General features: G+C 44.6%; 1 protein-coding gene across 4 annotated transcripts in view; it reads right to left on the bottom strand.

The window, feature by feature from the left end:
- Window positions 1–4,673: 4,673 nt before the first annotated feature.
- mta2 (metastasis associated 1 family, member 2) overlaps window positions 4,674–16,860 on the bottom strand; it is a 93,737-nt gene continuing 81,550 nt past the window's right edge. For all 4 annotated transcript variants that reach the window (XM_068021528.1, XM_068021529.1, XM_068021527.1 and 1 more), the window contains one exon: window positions 4,674–5,518. In XM_068021528.1, the coding sequence (XP_067877629.1) occupies window positions 5,386–5,518 (133 nt within the window). In that variant the 3' untranslated portion in view covers window positions 4,674–5,385. The remainder of the gene's footprint in view (window positions 5,519–16,860) is intronic.

Raw genomic sequence — 16,860 nt, forward strand, 5'->3', positions numbered from 1 at the left:
TCACTAAAAACAGATGATCTGGGTCATTATCACATTGCTGTTTGTGGGATCTTGCTGTGCGCAAATTGGCTGCCACATTTCTTGCAACAGTGACAAACTTCAACAAGTGTTTCATTAGCTGTAAAACGCTTTGGGACATCCTAAGGAGGTGAAAGGCTCTGTCTAAATGCAAAACCTTCTTTGCACAGTGAGAGTTGGTTGATGATTTGTCATTGCCCCCCTCACGCCCCCATTGATTATCTACATGCTGCCCTTGTTGACATCCTCCACAGGATGGGGGACATTGTCCATGCACATACAGCTGCCCTCTATCGCAATAGAAATTAAAATTGGGAAACATCTAGAACAGGTGGAGAATTTGCAAAGCAATTTTCATGCCAAGTGGTATATTGAAAATCTATCCCATGTGTTAAGGATTACTTTCTAACTGTAATGATGCTTTCTCCTGTGGCATGTAGCTAAATCATGAAGTATGACCAAATAACTCAAAGTGCAAGAAACACACTCCACTGTTTTAATCAATTTGTCCCAAGATGCAATTTCCCACCTCCGTGAAAGATTAAACAGAAAATAAAAACCAGCACAGAATAGGATATACTAAAAACCGAACACTCTTACATGAATGTCGCATAAATTTCACAAAGATCAAACTTCTCAAATGGTTTCCATATATTTAATATCCCACATAGTCTAATCCCACTCTCCAAACCCTTTAATATCCCATCCAGATGTTGGATGAACTCATCCAAAACTATGCTACCTGTATCCCCCCCCATCTCAAACTGTGCTCGCTGACTTACACTGGCTCATACTCTAGCAACGCCTCAATTTTAAAATTCTTATGCTTGTGTTCCAATCCCTCCATGGCCTCCTCACCCCCTTCCTATCTCAGTAACCCTCTGAGATCACTGCACACTTCCAATCCTGGCATCTTTGACTCTCTTTGCCCCACCAATAGCGGCTGTGTCTTTAGGTGCCTGGGCTCTAAAGCTCTGGAATCCCCTCCCTAAACCTCTTTCTCCTCCTTTAAGATGCCCTTTAAAGCTACCTCTTTGACCAAGCATTTGGTCACCAGTCCTAATATCGCCTCCTTTGACTCAGTGCCAATAATGACACTCCTGTGGGATGTTTCACTATATTTAATGTGCTATATGAATACAAAATATTGTTGTGGTTGATTGAGGAATAAATCTGTTAATCCACTAGCCCCTGAGGTACTGAGCCAGAGACAAGGTAGGTCCCCAGTTTGGTGGTTGGTGAGTTTGGCCAGGTCATATTTTCTCAACTCTCAAATGGCCAGCATTCCAGGGGAGGACAAAGAAAAAGCTTCAATGACACTCTGAAGCTCTCTTTGAAGCGTGGCAGGCTTGCTACCAATTGTTCAAAATAGCAATAACTTGTCCATCAAGCATCATGCTTTGAGCCAAAACACCTTAATGATGAAACAGAGCAGCAGTAGAGAAGGAAAGAAAAGGAAGCCAATCCTTCATTCTGGATCCCACTACTTCGTGGGACGTCCTGCCCCATGTGCCCAAAGATCTGCAGGTCGAGAATCGGCCTGTTCAGTCACATGAAGACCTATGCTAGAAACTAGTGACATTAAATCATCCTTAAATTGAGGGACAGCTGATGACAGGGCAACGCTTGGCCCATTGGATAAGATGGGGGGAGAGGAGGTGAGCATCAGGAAGGAAATCCCACCGGCCAGGGTCCTGACTTTGGCCCACTTGAATGTACTTTGGGTGGTTATGTTTGGCCCCACCATCACATGCCCACTCTCTTGCCTACGCTCTCAGTTCAAGAATGACCACTAGAGTGAGCTAGTGAATACATACGGACACCCATGAAACAAACTGGATCTTAGCCAGTCAGCATCTGCAGGCAAGTAGGAAAGTGGGGAAAAAGAAAATGTCTTTTTTTTTACTCATTCATGGGATGTGGGCATTGCTGGCTAGGCCAGCATTAACTGCCCATCCCTAATTGCCCTTGAACTCAGTGGCTTGCTAGGCCATCTCAGAGGGCATGCAAGAGTCAACCACATTGCTGTGGGTCTAGTCACACGTAGGCCAGACCGGGTAAGGACGGCAGATTTCCTTCCCTAAAGGACATTAGTGAACCAGATGAGTTTTTACAACAATTGACAATGGTTTCACCATTAGACCATTTCACCAACTGTTTTTAAATTCCAGATTTATTAATTGAATTCAAATTTCATCATCTGCTGTGGTGGGATTCGAACCCATGTTGCCAGAGCATTAGCTGGGCCTCTACATTACTAGTCCAGTGACATTACCACTATGCCACCAGCGCAGGAAGGAAGAAACCTGGGGTTTATGTTCATAAATCTTTGAAGGTAGCAGGACAAGTTGAGAAGGGCACTTAAAAAAAAACACACACAGGTATAGGGTATAAAAGCAGGAACGTTGTACTAAACCTTTATAAATCATTGGTTAGTCCTCAGCTGGAGTATTGTGTCCATTTCTGCATACCATACTTTAGGAAAGCCTTGGAGAAGGTACAGAGAAGATTTACTAGAATGAGGAACTTCAGTTATATGGAGAGACTGGAGAAGCTGGAGTTGGTTTCCTTAGAGCAGAAAAGGTTGAAGGAACATTTGATTGAGTAAATAAGGAGAATCTGTTTTCGCTGGCAGGAGTCAGTAACCAGAGGACACAGGTTTTAGTTGATTGGCAAAAGAGCCAGAGGGGAGATGAGGACATTTTAAAAAACGCAGCTTTCACACCAGTCTAGAAATGTGCTGCTTAGATGAGGAGATTTTCTCTAAGCAGTGAGTTGTTGTGATCTGGAGGTGAAAAATTTGTACAGGTACGGGGAAAGAGACTAATTGGATAGCTCTTTCACAGAGCCAACACAGACATGATGGGCCGAATGGTCTCCTATGCTGCAAAATCCTATGTTTCTGCATTATTTGGATTAGTGTGCTCACAAGATGCGACTTTTAGTTGGAAGAAAGGAATGCTTGCTTCTGGGAATCATTTTTTAAACTGCTCTCTTGGACAGCAAATCAAGTCCTGGTGGATTTGGCATGGTAACTGCACCGAATGTTACACTAATCAATAACTAGCAAATAGTTTCTGCTCAATAGTTGCAGGAAACACTATTGGGACTTTAAATAAAAGTTCTGACAAACCCTGTACTTGCCCGTTTCTGTGAGGATTCTACACAAGCTGCCAAGTATATTTACAGCAAGTGACTGCATGTCAGGATTTACTTGAAAAGTTGCAACAGCAGGAAGTAAAATGATCGGTTTTAATATATCAAACTCCCTCTCCTCTCCACAATCACCAGCATGAGAACTAAGCCACAATAGTGTGTAGAACGAAGGTGGGGTCAGAAACACCCCACTTCTATTCCAGAACTTTCTAGAACTAAAAGAGAAAAGTTCATTTAACAATGAGCCCATGACGATGTGAGTGCAAAGCGTCAACACTCTACCTACAGCACAAGACTGACCCTTGCCCTCTCCCCACCCCCTGCTCCCTTCCAACTTTCCTCCCCTTCAGTCAGAGGCCTAAACTTTGGAATTCCCTCCCTAAACCTCTCCACCTTTAAGATACTCCTTAAAATTTATCTCTTTGACCAAGCTTTTCATTGCTTGCCCTATCCCATGTGGCTTGGTGTCAAATTTTGTTTTATTTACGCTGTGAAGCACCCTGGGACATTTTACTGTTTTAAAGGTGCTACATAAAAGTAGTTGGTGTTGTTCTCACCATCCAGTCTGCCCCAGCCAGCCTCTCGTACATCACGAGAGACAGTCCCCACCACTGAGACACAGGAAGGTCAATGTCTTAGCTTCTAAAAGCAGACAGCTAACATTTAAATCACGATTCAAGCAAATTGTGCAGATTTCTTTTTTTTTTAAATTAAAATATTGCAAGCTCCCCAAATCTCTCTTTTCTTGACCTGCTGTTCCCCCCATGTTGATCATGAGCTGAACCCGAGCAGGGCCCACCACAGATAAGGAATTATATGTCCTATTTGCTATTAAAACAGAACAGCATAGAAGATTACGGGATGATCTAATTGAGGGGCTTAAGATGATTCAAGGATTCTATCGGGTCGATAGAGAGAAACTATTTTGTCTGCTGGAGGGAGTCCAGAACAAAGAGGCAGAACCTTACAGAGCCAGGACCATTCAGGGGTGATGACAGGAAGCACTTCACACAAAGGGGAGTGGAAATCTGGAACTCTCTCCCCCAGAAATGCTGTTGGGGCTGGGGGCCAATTGAGAATTTCAAAACTGCGATTGATCAGATTTTTGTTGGGTGAGGGGATTAAGGGACCAAAGCAGTTGATAGGGTTAAGATACAGATCAGCAATGATCTAACTGAATGGAGGAATAGGGACTGAAAGGCTCCCTCCTGTTCCTATGAGGGAAACAAAGAGAGAGGGAAAATGGTAGTAAGATTCGCAGAACCCCATCTTATCCTAGGTTTTCACATCCTGCCACTGAGTAAGTGGTGATTTTGAATGTAGACGAACACTTAAACCACATAGGAGGAGCTGAATCAGGAAATTGCGTTTTGAGGGTCAGCACAATGCTAATGCAGAATTCACCTAAAAACTGGGCTCAGTCACGATAGGCTGAATGACCTTCTATGAACCCTTCTCAAATCGCAACAATCAATGCCTTTGCATCACGAGACAATAGGTAGAGTGGAAAAAAAAACAACTTTAATTCTTTTTTTTTTAAACAAAAAAAAAGATCTTGGTTTCCGGTTTTATCTCTCTAAAAGGTTCCAGACAGCGCAGTCCAAAAAAATAAAAAGACCCTGGAACCGTTCGACCCACAACCGAACAGGTGGAAGGAAGCCTTTCTTGGGTAGTCTGGGCAAGCAGGAGTTTAAAAAGCAGGAAGAAAAAAAAAAAAAAGCACACAAAATGTCATCACCACATATCAATAATCCTGATATCAAACCGGTCAATTCTACCTTTCAACTCAGTATTATTTTTTTTAAAAAGTCATTACAAGTCCTTCCCGAAACGCAATCATCCAGAAATTCATTATTAAGGGTTTACAATTATACCCTCCAGGAGTAAAAAGGGGGGGGGAAAAAGAGATCAGGGAAAATGCAATAACATTTTAAAAAAGCTCGGAATCAGGCAGTATGATTTATATACATTGCTTTACACATCGTGCATTTATCAGGTATGCTCTGATTGGCAGAGCAGACAGTGAGTGCAGCCCCACAGTCCAGTCAGAAAACCGAAAGGGGGAAGTTGTGAGGATATTTTCTGTTTCCATGTGAATTCCCTGAAGATTTGAGAAGGGCATACATGTTTTTGTGTGTGTGTGTGCGTGTGTGTGTGTGTGTGTGTGTGCGCGTGTGCGCACACACATATGCATGGCAAAAAGATCAATGTTCAGTCCTCCAGGACAATGGGCTCTTCTAGGGCAGTTGAGCGAGTTGAACTAGTGAGTTTCACTTTAACTTGCACAGATGGTCTCCGTGCAGCTCTCCTCATCTCCGACTGGCTCAAAGCTTTCCGAATCATCCTGCAAGAGAGAGAAACAAAAAGGAGTTAATCTTATGTTAAAAACCCCAACACAGTGAAGTGAGCTTGTGCACCATTGCTACTCCATGAGATGTCTGCAGCAGAGATCCCTGAAAATGGTGAATTTCCTATCTTGGGCAATTTGCCTGGTGGGAAAAAGCAAGACAGGGAACAACAGGACATAATTTTTCTTTTTCAAAGTCACCCCAAAACCAGCAGCTGGAGAGATAGATTATCTAACTGGGGTAATCTTCATTCTTTGGATGATTTGTATTCTCTACACACCAGGATTCCACCCATCCATCCCTGCAGGTGAATAGGTTTTTGTTTTGGAGGGATAGCATTAAGTGGTTAGCTTGTTTCAGTTTTAGATTCAGGGTAGAATTAAATGGTGGAACTTGGGAACCAAGTGCGGCACTGACTGTCAGCAGCATCAGGACACCATCACCTGTGTGAACATGTGGCTTTTCTGGGACTCAGCGAGACGGGCAGCTTTGCTGTGGAGTATGGAGGATGCGGATTGGAGGATGACACCAGTGTGAAAGTAAGACCCCGCAATGGATGTGCTGGGGGGGGGGGGGGGCCTAAGATGGGAATTGGGGGGCTGTGGGTGGGAGAAAATGGAAAAGGCACTTAAAAAAAGCTCCATCAATGGCTCAGGTTGTACAGTCACCCTCACTGGGCCATACCCCGACCCGGAGGGTCCCAGCGTTCTGGGCCTCGCTAGCTAGTCTTCAGTGCCATGGCCACTGCAACTAGCGACAGCCTTGCTCTTAAATCACTTAAAAATAATTCATTCTCGGGATGTGGACATCGCAGGCAAGGCTGGCATTTGTTGCCCATCCCTTGTTGCTGTGAGCTGCCTTCTTCTGGAACCACTGCTAGCCGTTTTGACGCTTCAGAGGACATTTATGAGCCAACCACATTGGCGTCACATAAGTGCCTGGCAATGACGATCTTCAACGAGAGAATCTAGCCATCCCCCCTTGACATTCAACAGCATGACCATCACTGAATCCCCCACTATCAACATCCTGGAGGGGGGGGTGGCTACCATTGACCAGAACCTGAACTAGAGCAGCCACATAAATACTTTGGCTACAAGAGGTCAGAGGCTGGGAATTCTGTGGCAGGTAATCCATCTCCTGACTCCCCAATGCCTGTCCACAATCTACAAGGTACAAGTCAGGAGTGTGATAGAATACTCTCCATTTGCCTGGATGAGTGAGGTTCCATCCAACAATACGTAGGAAGCTTGACACCATCCAGGAATGAGCAGCTTGCTTGATTGGACACCCCATTCACTACCTTCAACATTCACTCCCTCCACCACCGATGCACAGTGGCAGCAGTGTGTACCATCTACAAGATGCACTGCAGCAATTCACCAAGGCTCCTTCAACAGCACCTTCCAAACCCGTAACCTCTACCACCTAGAAGGACAAGAGCAGCAGATGCATGGGAACACCACCACCTGCAAGTTCCCGTCCAAGTCACACACCATCCTGACTTAGAACCATATCGTCGTTCCTTCACTGTCGCTGGGTCAAAATCCTGGAACTCGCTTCCGAACAGCACTGTGGGTCTACCTACCCCACTTGGACTGCAGTGGCTCAAAGAACACAGCTCACCACCACCTTCTCAAGGGCAATTAGGGATGGGCAATAAATGCTGGCCTAACCAGCAGTGCTCACATCCCATCAAACAAAAAGAAAATCTAACGGGACTGAAGTCACATATAGGCCCAGACTGGATAGGGATGGCACATTTCCTTCCCTCAAGTGAACCAGTCCAGTTTTTAACCGTTATCCAACAGCCTAAGATCAGTTTTATTGATACCAGCTTTTTAATTCCAGAGTTTTAAAAAAAAAACTAAATGCAAATTCTCAAACTGTCCATGGTGGGATTTGAACTCTCAATCTCTGGATTATTAGCGCAGGCCTCTGGGTTAGTAGTTTAGTAACATAATCACGACACTACCACACCCAATGACCCCGTGTAAAACTATGTGTGGAAATGGCATATGTATATATTACTTGCATATCCAAAGGATGATCTCTTTCTAAAGGCACTCGTCCAATGTACTATCCTAACCTTAAAAAGTGTTTAAAGAATTGAAAAACAAAAGCCACGTAGTTTGTTTACTGCCCTCATGATTTATCTCCTGGGTGCTGCTTGTAGCAATGTCCTAGAGATGAACCTTCGATTCCTGGAGAGTCCAGGGTAATCCTCAAGTGTTGGCACCCTGAATCACTGTGAACTACAAGCTCACTCCCACAATTAGCCCCATGAGAGGTTTCCAGCCTCACTGGGGAGGGGTTGTCTGATACAGGACAGTAACAGGGAAATAAATAACTCATCAGCCAGCCCACCTCAGCACGCTCTCAAACCAGAGGAAGAGATCTGCTGACAAAGAGGCAAGTCCTGAAAAAGGGTGTGGGGGGAGAACAGTTACAAAGGAAGAAATAAATATCAAGACAGGAGAAGCTGGATTGAGCAAACTGCAAAAAATGGAGAATTGGCAACAGGGTGAGGCTCCAGACAAAACGACTGCTGTTAATTTTCATCCCGATAAAGAATACATCACCTGCTGCAGACTAATAGCTAATAACAGACTGTAATGCACACAATTAACCAGCTGGAGGCAGGAAAAACCAGGAAGACTCCAAGACCCGGAGTGTACATCTCTGCTGACACCAAGCAGCTTACACTCTGTACCATGATCTGAGAAAGCACAAGAATTTTGGATAATACAATTTGAAAATGCTTTAATACTCTGCCATCTACCAAATCCAAGCAGCTATTTCTATGTTAACTCCCTTATATCTAGAGCATTTGTTCTTCAGAAAGGCAGTTATCTACTGCATCCCTACCTGGAGGGAGTCGGAGTGGTGGCGGACATGCGTGGAACCTACTACCTGGAGTGGATAAAGAACACCCAGACTCAGGGCCTTCCATTTATCTGGAGGGAGTCAGGAGCAGTGGTGGACCTGCATGGAACCGACTATCCCTATGTGTGGGAGGGAGTTGGGAGCAGTGGTGGACCTGCATGGAACCGACTATCTCTATGTGTGGGAGGGAGTTGGGAGCAGTGGTGGACCTGCATGGAACCTACTATCTCTATGCGCGGGAGGGTGTCGGGAGCAGTGGTGGACCTGCATGGAACCGACTATCCCTATGTGTGGGAGGGAGTCGGGAGCAGTGGTGGACCTGCATGGAACCTACTATCTCTATGCGCGGGAGGGTGTCGGGAGCAGTGGTGGACCTGCATGGAACCTACTATCTCTATGTGTGGGAGCGAGCAGTGGTGGACCTGCATGGAACGTACTATCTCTATGTGTGGGAGGGAGCAGTGGTGGACCTGCATGGAACCGACTATCCCTATGTGTGGGAGGGAGTCGGGAGCAGTGGTGGACCTGCATGGAACCTACTATCTCTATGTGTGGGAGGGTGTCGGGAGCAGTGGTGGACCTGCATGGAACCTACTATCTCTATGTGTGGGAGGGTGTCGGGAGCAGTGGTGGACCCGCATGGACCCTACTATCTCTATGTGTGGGAGGGAGTGGTGGTGGACCTGCATGGAACCGACTATCTCTATGTGTGGGAGGGAGTTGGGAGCAGTGGTGGACCTGCATGGAACCGACTATCTCTATGCGTGGGAGGGTGTCGGGAGGGCCGAAGGGCCTGTTCCTGTGCTGTCATTTTCTTTGTTCTTTGTTCATGTGGGAAGTCATAGAGGCATCACGTGTCCCAGATAGACACATCTGCAGGAAATGTCACCAGCTGCAGATCTGGAGCTCCAGGTTTCATAACTCAACCAGTGGCTGGAGTCACTGTTGTGCACCTGCGAGGCAGAGGCCACGTGGATAGCATGTTTAGAGAGGTGGTGCCAAGCAGTCTAAGAGAACCAGGCAGGTAGTGCAGGAGTCATAGAATCAGAGAAAGTTTACGGCACAGATAGAGGCCATTTGGCCCATCGTGTCTGTGCCGGCCGAAAAACGAGCCACCCAGCTTAATCCCACCTGCCAGCATTTGGTCCGTCGCCCTGCACGTTACGGCACTTGAGGTGCATATCCAGACACCTTTTAAATGAGTTGAGGGTTTCTGCCTCAACTACCCTTTCAGGCAGTGAGTTCCAGACCTCCACCATCCTCTGGGTGGAAAACAGTTTTCCTCATCTCCCCTCTAATCTTTCTGTCAATCACTTTAAATCTCTGCCCCCTAGTCACTGACCTCTCTGCTAAGGTGAATAGACCCTTCACCTCCACTCTATCCAGGCCCCTCACAATTTTGTACATTTCAATCAGATCGCCCCTCAGCCTTCTCTGTTCCAAGGAGAACCACCGCAGCCTATCCAATCTTTCCTCATAGCTGCATTTTTCCTGTCCTAGCAACATCCTCGTAAATCCCCTCTGTACCCTCTCTAGTGCAATTACATCCTTTCTGTAATGAGGTGACCAGAACTGCACACAGTACTCAAGTTGTGGCCTAACCAATGATTTATACAGTTTCAGCATAACCTCCTGCTCTTATATTCCACACCTCAGCTAATAAAGGAAAGGATTCCATTTGCCTTCTTAACCACTTATCAACCTGTCCTGCTACCTTCAGAGATCTGTGGACATTCACTCCAAGGTCCCTCACTTCCTCTACACCTCTCCGTATTCTCCCATTATCATGTATTCCTTTGCCTTATTTGAGCTCCCCAAATCACCTCACACTTCTCCGGGTTGAATTCCATTTGGCATTTTTCTGCCCACCTGACCAGTCCATCAATATCTTCCTGCAGCCTACAGCTAACCCCTTGCTATCAACCACATGGCCACTTTTTTTTCCCGAGACGATCTCACTTGTTAACTGGTTTTCCATTTGGATACTAGTGAGGGCGATGGTTCCTCAGAGGAGTGCAGCAAGAGCCAAGTCTGTGGCACCATGGTGGCTCAGCTGCACAGGAGAACATAGGAATTAGGAGCAGGAGTAGATCATTCAACCCATTGAGCCTGCTCCGCCATTCAAACAGATCATGGCTGATCATCATCTTCTACGGCATTTTTCCCCACTATCCCCATATCCCTTGATGTCATTAGTACCCATAAATCTATCAATTTCTGTCTTGAACACGATCAATGATTGAGCTTCCACAGCCCTCTGGGATAGAGAATTCCAAAGATTCACCACCCTCTGAGTGAAGAAATTCCTCATCTCAGTATTAAATGGCCTGCCCCTTATTCTAAGACTGTGTCCCCAGGTTCTAGACTCCAGCCAGAGGAAACATCCTATCTATATCCTCTCATGCTCTAAGAATTTTGTAAGTTTCAATGAGATCACCTCTCATTCTTTGATATGCTAGGGAATACAGGCCCACTTTATGTAATCTCCTCATAAATTAGGGGAACAGACAGGTGTTTCTGCGACTGGAGATGTGACTCCGGGATGGTATGTTGCCTCTCTGGTGCTAGGGTCAAGAATATCACAAAGCATTCTTCTGGGGGAGGGTGAACAGCCAGAGGTCGTGATCCACATTGGTACCAATGACATAGGTAGGAAGAGGGATGAGGTCCTGAAAACAGATTTTAGGGAGCTAGGAAAGAGATTAAAAGGCAGAACCTCAAAAGCAGTAATCTCAGGAGTACTCCCAGTGCCACATGCTTGTGAGCATAGGAATAGGAGGATTGAGCGATTGAACTTGTGGCTAGAGAATTAATGTAGGAGAGAGGGCATCAGATCTGCGGCATTGGGACCAGTTCGGGGCAGGTGGGACCTATACAAGATGATGGGTTGCACCTTAGCAGGACCGGGATGAACATTCTCACAGGGAGATTTGCTAATGTTGTTGGGGAGGGTTTAAATTAAATTGGCAGGGGGATGGGAACCTGAGAGGGAGCTCAGATTGGAGGGAAGCAAAACTGGTAACAGGAAGTAGAAAAATAGGAAGGAAAATTAGAAGACAGACGAAGCTAAAGCAAGCATCAAATAGGATCAGAATGCAGAATAATTTAAAAAGACAAAGTTAAGGGCACTCTATCGGAATACACGCAGCATTCGCAACAAGGTGAGTGATTTGAAGGCGCAAACAGTGGTAAATGTATATGATTTAATTGCCATCACAGAGACGTGGTTACAGGTTGACCAAGACTGGGAACTGAATATTCAAGGATATTCGTCATTTAGGAAGGATAGGCGGAAAGGAAAAGGAGGTGGGGTAGCACTCTTAATAAGGGATGAGATTAGTACATTAGTGAAAAAGGATCTTAGATTGAAGGACCAAGATGACCAACAAGTTTGGGTGGAGATAAAAATCAGCAAGGGGCAGCAAACATTGGTGGGAGTTGTTTATATGCCACCAAACAGTCATGGTAATGTTGGGCATGGTATAAAAATCAGAGGTGCATGTAACATGGGTAATACAGTAATAATGGGCGAATTAAATTTACATACAGACTGGATAAACCTAATCAGCACTAATGCTGTGAAAAATTAATTCCTGGAGTGTGTATGAGATGGGTTTCTGAAGTTGCAGATGAATGTGGAAAGGATGTTTCCCCTTGTGGGAGAATCTAGAACGTGGGGTCACTGTTTAAAAATAAGAGGTCGCCCATTAAGACAGAGATGAGGAGAAATTTCTTCTTTCAGAGGGTCATATGTCTTTGGAATTCTCTTCCTCAAAAGGCGGTGGAAGCAGAGTCTTTGAATATTTTTAAGGCAGAGGTAGATAGATTCTTGATAAGCAAGGGGGTGAAAAGTTATTGGGAGTAGGCAGGAATGTGGAGTTGAGGTTACATTCAGATCAACCATGATCTTCTTGAGGGGCAGAGTGGCCTACTCCTGCTCCTAATTCATATGTATGTAGAACCAACTAGGGATTGGGCTATTTTAGATTTAGTATTATGTAATGAGAAAGGCCTAATGAATAACCTTGCCGTAAAGAAGCCTTTGGGAAATAGTGACCATATTATGATAGAATTATACATTAAGTTTGAAGGTGATATAATTCATTCTGAAACTAGGGTCTTAAATTTGAACAAAGGAAACTATGAAAGTGTGAGGGGCAAGTTGGGTACATGTATTGGGAAAAGAGATTTGATAGTAGTCAGGCAATGGCTAGTATTTAAATAAGTATTACATGGTCTACAACAAATATACATTCCTCTAAGACACAAAAAGCCAATAGGAAAGATGAATCAATTGTTGCTAACAAAAGATTGCATTAGATCAAGGAAGTGGCTTAGAAGGGTGCCAGAAAAAAAATCCAGTAAAGGATGACCAGGAAACTAATAAAGAAAGGGAAGGGAGAATAGGAATGTAAGCTAGCGAGAAACATAAAGACTGTAAATTTTCTTTAGGATTGTGAAAAAGAAAAGATTAACAAGGACAAATGTAGGTCCATTCCAGGCGGAGACAGGAGCGTTTGTGGGGGAGAATGAGGAAATTGTGCAGAAACTAAACAATTACTTTGTGGTTGTCTTCACTGAGGATGATACAGAAAATATCCCAAAAATACTAGGGAACCAAAGGACTTGTGAAAATGAGAAACTGAAAGAAATTAGTATTAATAAAGAGGTAATACTCAAAAAATTAACTGGATTGAAGGTTGATAAATCCTCTGGACCAGAGTGTTGAAGGAGGTGGCTATGGAGATAAGGATACATTGGTGGTTATCTTTCAAAATTCTATAGCTTCTGGAAAGGTTCCTGCAGACTGGAAAGTAGCAAATGTAATCCCCCTATTTAAGAAAGGAGAGAGAGAGAAAATGGAGAACTAGAGATGTTAGTTTGATGTCAGTAGTAGGGAAAATGTTAGAATCTATTATAAAGGATGTGATAACTAGACACTTAGAAAATAATGATATGATTGGGCAGAGTCAACATGGAATTATGAAAGAGAAATCATGTTTGACAAACTTGGAGTTTTTTTGAGGATGCTACTTGTAGCATTGATAAAGGAGAACCAATGGGTGTGGTGTACTTGGACTTTCAGAAGGCTTTTGATAAGGTCCCACACAGGAGGTTAGTAAACAAAATTAGAGTACATGGGATTGGGGGTAATATACTGGTTATGGACTGAGAATTGGTTAATAGGCAGGAAACAGACGGAATAAATGGGTCATTCTCAGGATGGCAGGCTGTTACTAGTGGGGTACTGCAAGGATCGGGGCTGGGGCCACAGCTGTTTACAATTTATATAAATGATTTGCATTTGGGGACCAATTGTAATATTTCCAAATTTGCTGATGACACAAAACTAGGGGGGAATGTAAGGAGGATGCAAAGAGGCTTCAAGGTGTCTTGGACAGGCTAATTGAATGGGCAAGAACATGGCAGATGGAATATAATGGGTGCAAGTGTGAAGTTATTCACTTTAGTAGAAAAAAAACAGAAAGAGTATTTCTTAAATGGTGAGAGGTTGGAAAATGTTGGTCTCCAAACAGACCTGGGTGGCTTTGTTCATGAGTCACCAAAAGCTAGTATGCAGGTACAGCAAGCAATTAGGAAGGCAAATGGTATGTTGGCCTTCATTGCAAGAGGATTGGAGTACAGGAGTAAGGATGTATTGCTTCAATTGTATAGAGCCTTTGTGAGACCACACCTGGAGTATTGTGTACTGTTTTGGTCTCCTTATCTAAGGAAGGATATACTTGCCATAGAGGTAGTGCAACGGAGATTCACCAGACTAATCCCTAAGATAGCGGAATTTTCTTATGAGGAGAGATTGCAGAAACTGGGCCTGTATTCTCTAGAGTTTTGAAGAATGAGAGGTGATTTCATTGAAACTTACAATATTTTTACAGGGAGTGACAGGGTGGGTGGAGATAAGACGTTTCCCTGGCTGGTGAGACTAGAACCAGGGGACATAGTCTCAGAATAAGGGGTAGGCCATTTAAGACTGAGATGAGGAGGAATTTCTTTACTCAGAGGGTTGTGAATCTTTGGAATTCTCTACCCTAGTAGGCTGTGGAAGCTCAATCACTGAACATATTAAAGACAGAAATCAATAGATATCTGGATAGATATGGGGATAGTGCAGGAAAGTGGAATTGAGGTAGATGATCAGTCATATTCTAACTGAATGGTGGAGCAGGCACGATGGGCTGAATGGCCTACTCCTGCTCCAATGTTCCTAAGCTGGCAGGTCATACTTATAAGAAGAAACTGGACTTTTTTGTTGGTTCAATTCTCTGTTGCAATTTGTCCCCCTAAATAATGGCTGATATATCCGGGGGCAGCTGGAGATAACTGTAACAAGGACACATGTTTCACCAGTGGCGGAGCTGGGAGCACGTACTGATGGACAAGTCACAAATTCTCCACAGTTTAATGCCTAAATCAGCAAGTGATTATCACTACATCCAAACATGGGATGGCGTTAAGAGTTTTAGCAGCCATTCCCATGGTCAGGCAGAGCAGCCTTTAACGCAAGAAACCATGGAATGGGGAAAAGCCATTTAGCCAACCAAGGTTGCTCCCTCCAATGTAGTCAGGACTTCTACATAACCCAATGCTTGAAAGTGTACGTGGATGAGGCCATATAAAAAAGGGCCAACAGAATTTGGGGTTTTATAAATGGGACATAAAGTACAAGAGTAAATAATTAATGATAAATTTGTAGAAAGCACAGGTTAGGCTCCAGTTAGACGATGTGCACTGTTTAGGGCATCACATTATAGAAGAAACATTAAACTCTGAGGACATAAGGCTTGGCTTGGAGTCACCAGGGCAATGCCAGTGATGGGGAACTACAGTTATGAGGAGAGGATGAGATACTGGGACTGTTTTTACTGGAGCCAAGGCGGCTGCAGCATCTCACCAAGATTCCTTTGACAGCACCTTCCAAAACCCATGACCTCTACCATCTACGAGGACAAGGGCAGTAGGCGCATAGGAATACCACCACCTGAAAATTCCCCAGTCACACACCATCCTGACTTGGAAATATATCACCGTTCCTTCATTGTCACTGGGTCAAAATCCTGGTACACCCTCCCTAATAGCACTGTGGGTGTACCTACACCATACGGACTGCAGCAGTTCAAGAAAGCAGCTCACCATCAACTTCTCAAGAACAATTAGGGATGGGCAATAAATGCTGGCTTTGCCAGCAACACTCACGTCCCATGAATGAAAAGAAATAGAAGAGTTTATAGAGGTTTTTAAAATGGTGAAGGGATCTAATGGAGTGAATATGGAAAGATTGTAACTTCTGGCTGGGAAATCACTGATGCTGGGAGGTCAGGGGGATGGGGGTGGGGGTGGTTAGTTGGGTGGTGGGGGGAGAAGGGGTTAGGAGGAAGTTCTTCACAATGAGAGTTGTTGTAGCATGGGATGTTATGCACACAGAATGGTTAAGGCAGAGGCCATTGCAATTGGTAAAAGGAAGACTGGATAAAGACCTGCCAGGAAGAGTGGGCAGTTGGAAGAGCTTTGAATCGCTCCTGCAAAGAGCCAGGAGAGACATAACGGGCTGAATGGCATCCTTCTGTGCTTCGGTTTTATTTATACGTCTCCATACAAACCTCACATCCCTGCCATAGGGTGACTGTCATTTGGCTACCTTCTCAATAGGAGTTAGTTTGACATAACACGTGCCCAATGGCTGAGTTGGGAAATACTGTCCTACAAGCCACAGCGACTGGGACAGGTTTGATATCTGGTCTGTGCTGCGTTAGCTGACCTCAGTTGCATGGTTTAGATGCAACAATTGACCACAGCATCTCCACGTGAGGGAGGGGGAAAAAGCAGCCAGGGTTCCCTCGCTTGACTGTGATTGAGTGACCTCTACTGCTAAGTCTGAGTGAATGGGTACAAAAACAGAAAATGCTGGAAATACTCAGCAGGTCAGGATGCATGTGTGGACAGAAACAGAGTTAATGTTTCAGGTCGATGACCTTTCATCAGAACTGATAAGGACTGATCAGAACCAGGTCTGATGAAAGGTCATTGATTCCCATTGCTCCACCATTGGTGGCCGTGCCATCAGCTGCCTGGGCCCTAAGTTCTGGAATTCCCTCCCTAAACCTCTCCGCCTCTCTCTCTCCTCCTTTAAGACACCCCTTAAAACCGACCTCTTTGACCAAACTTTTAGTTGCGTGTCCCAACCTCTCCTCCTCTGGCTCAGTGTTCATTTTTTCCCATCTTATTATGCTCCTATGAAGTGCTGTGGGATGTTTTACTATGTTAAAGGCAGTGTATAAATGCAAAATGCTGTTGTTTTTATGTCCCCTCCACAACTGAATTGCCTGCTGGCACTCGTTCTTTAGCCTCACACGTGTGAAGAATGGGCATCTGTAAGTGAGCACTTGTGACAATAGAATGCTGCTCGAGTTAGCACAGGCTGGAACTGAACCCG

The sequence above is a fragment of the Heterodontus francisci genome, chromosome 44, assembly GCF_036365525.1.
Source record: "Heterodontus francisci isolate sHetFra1 chromosome 44, sHetFra1.hap1, whole genome shotgun sequence".
NCBI lineage: Eukaryota > Metazoa > Chordata > Chondrichthyes > Heterodontiformes > Heterodontidae > Heterodontus > Heterodontus francisci.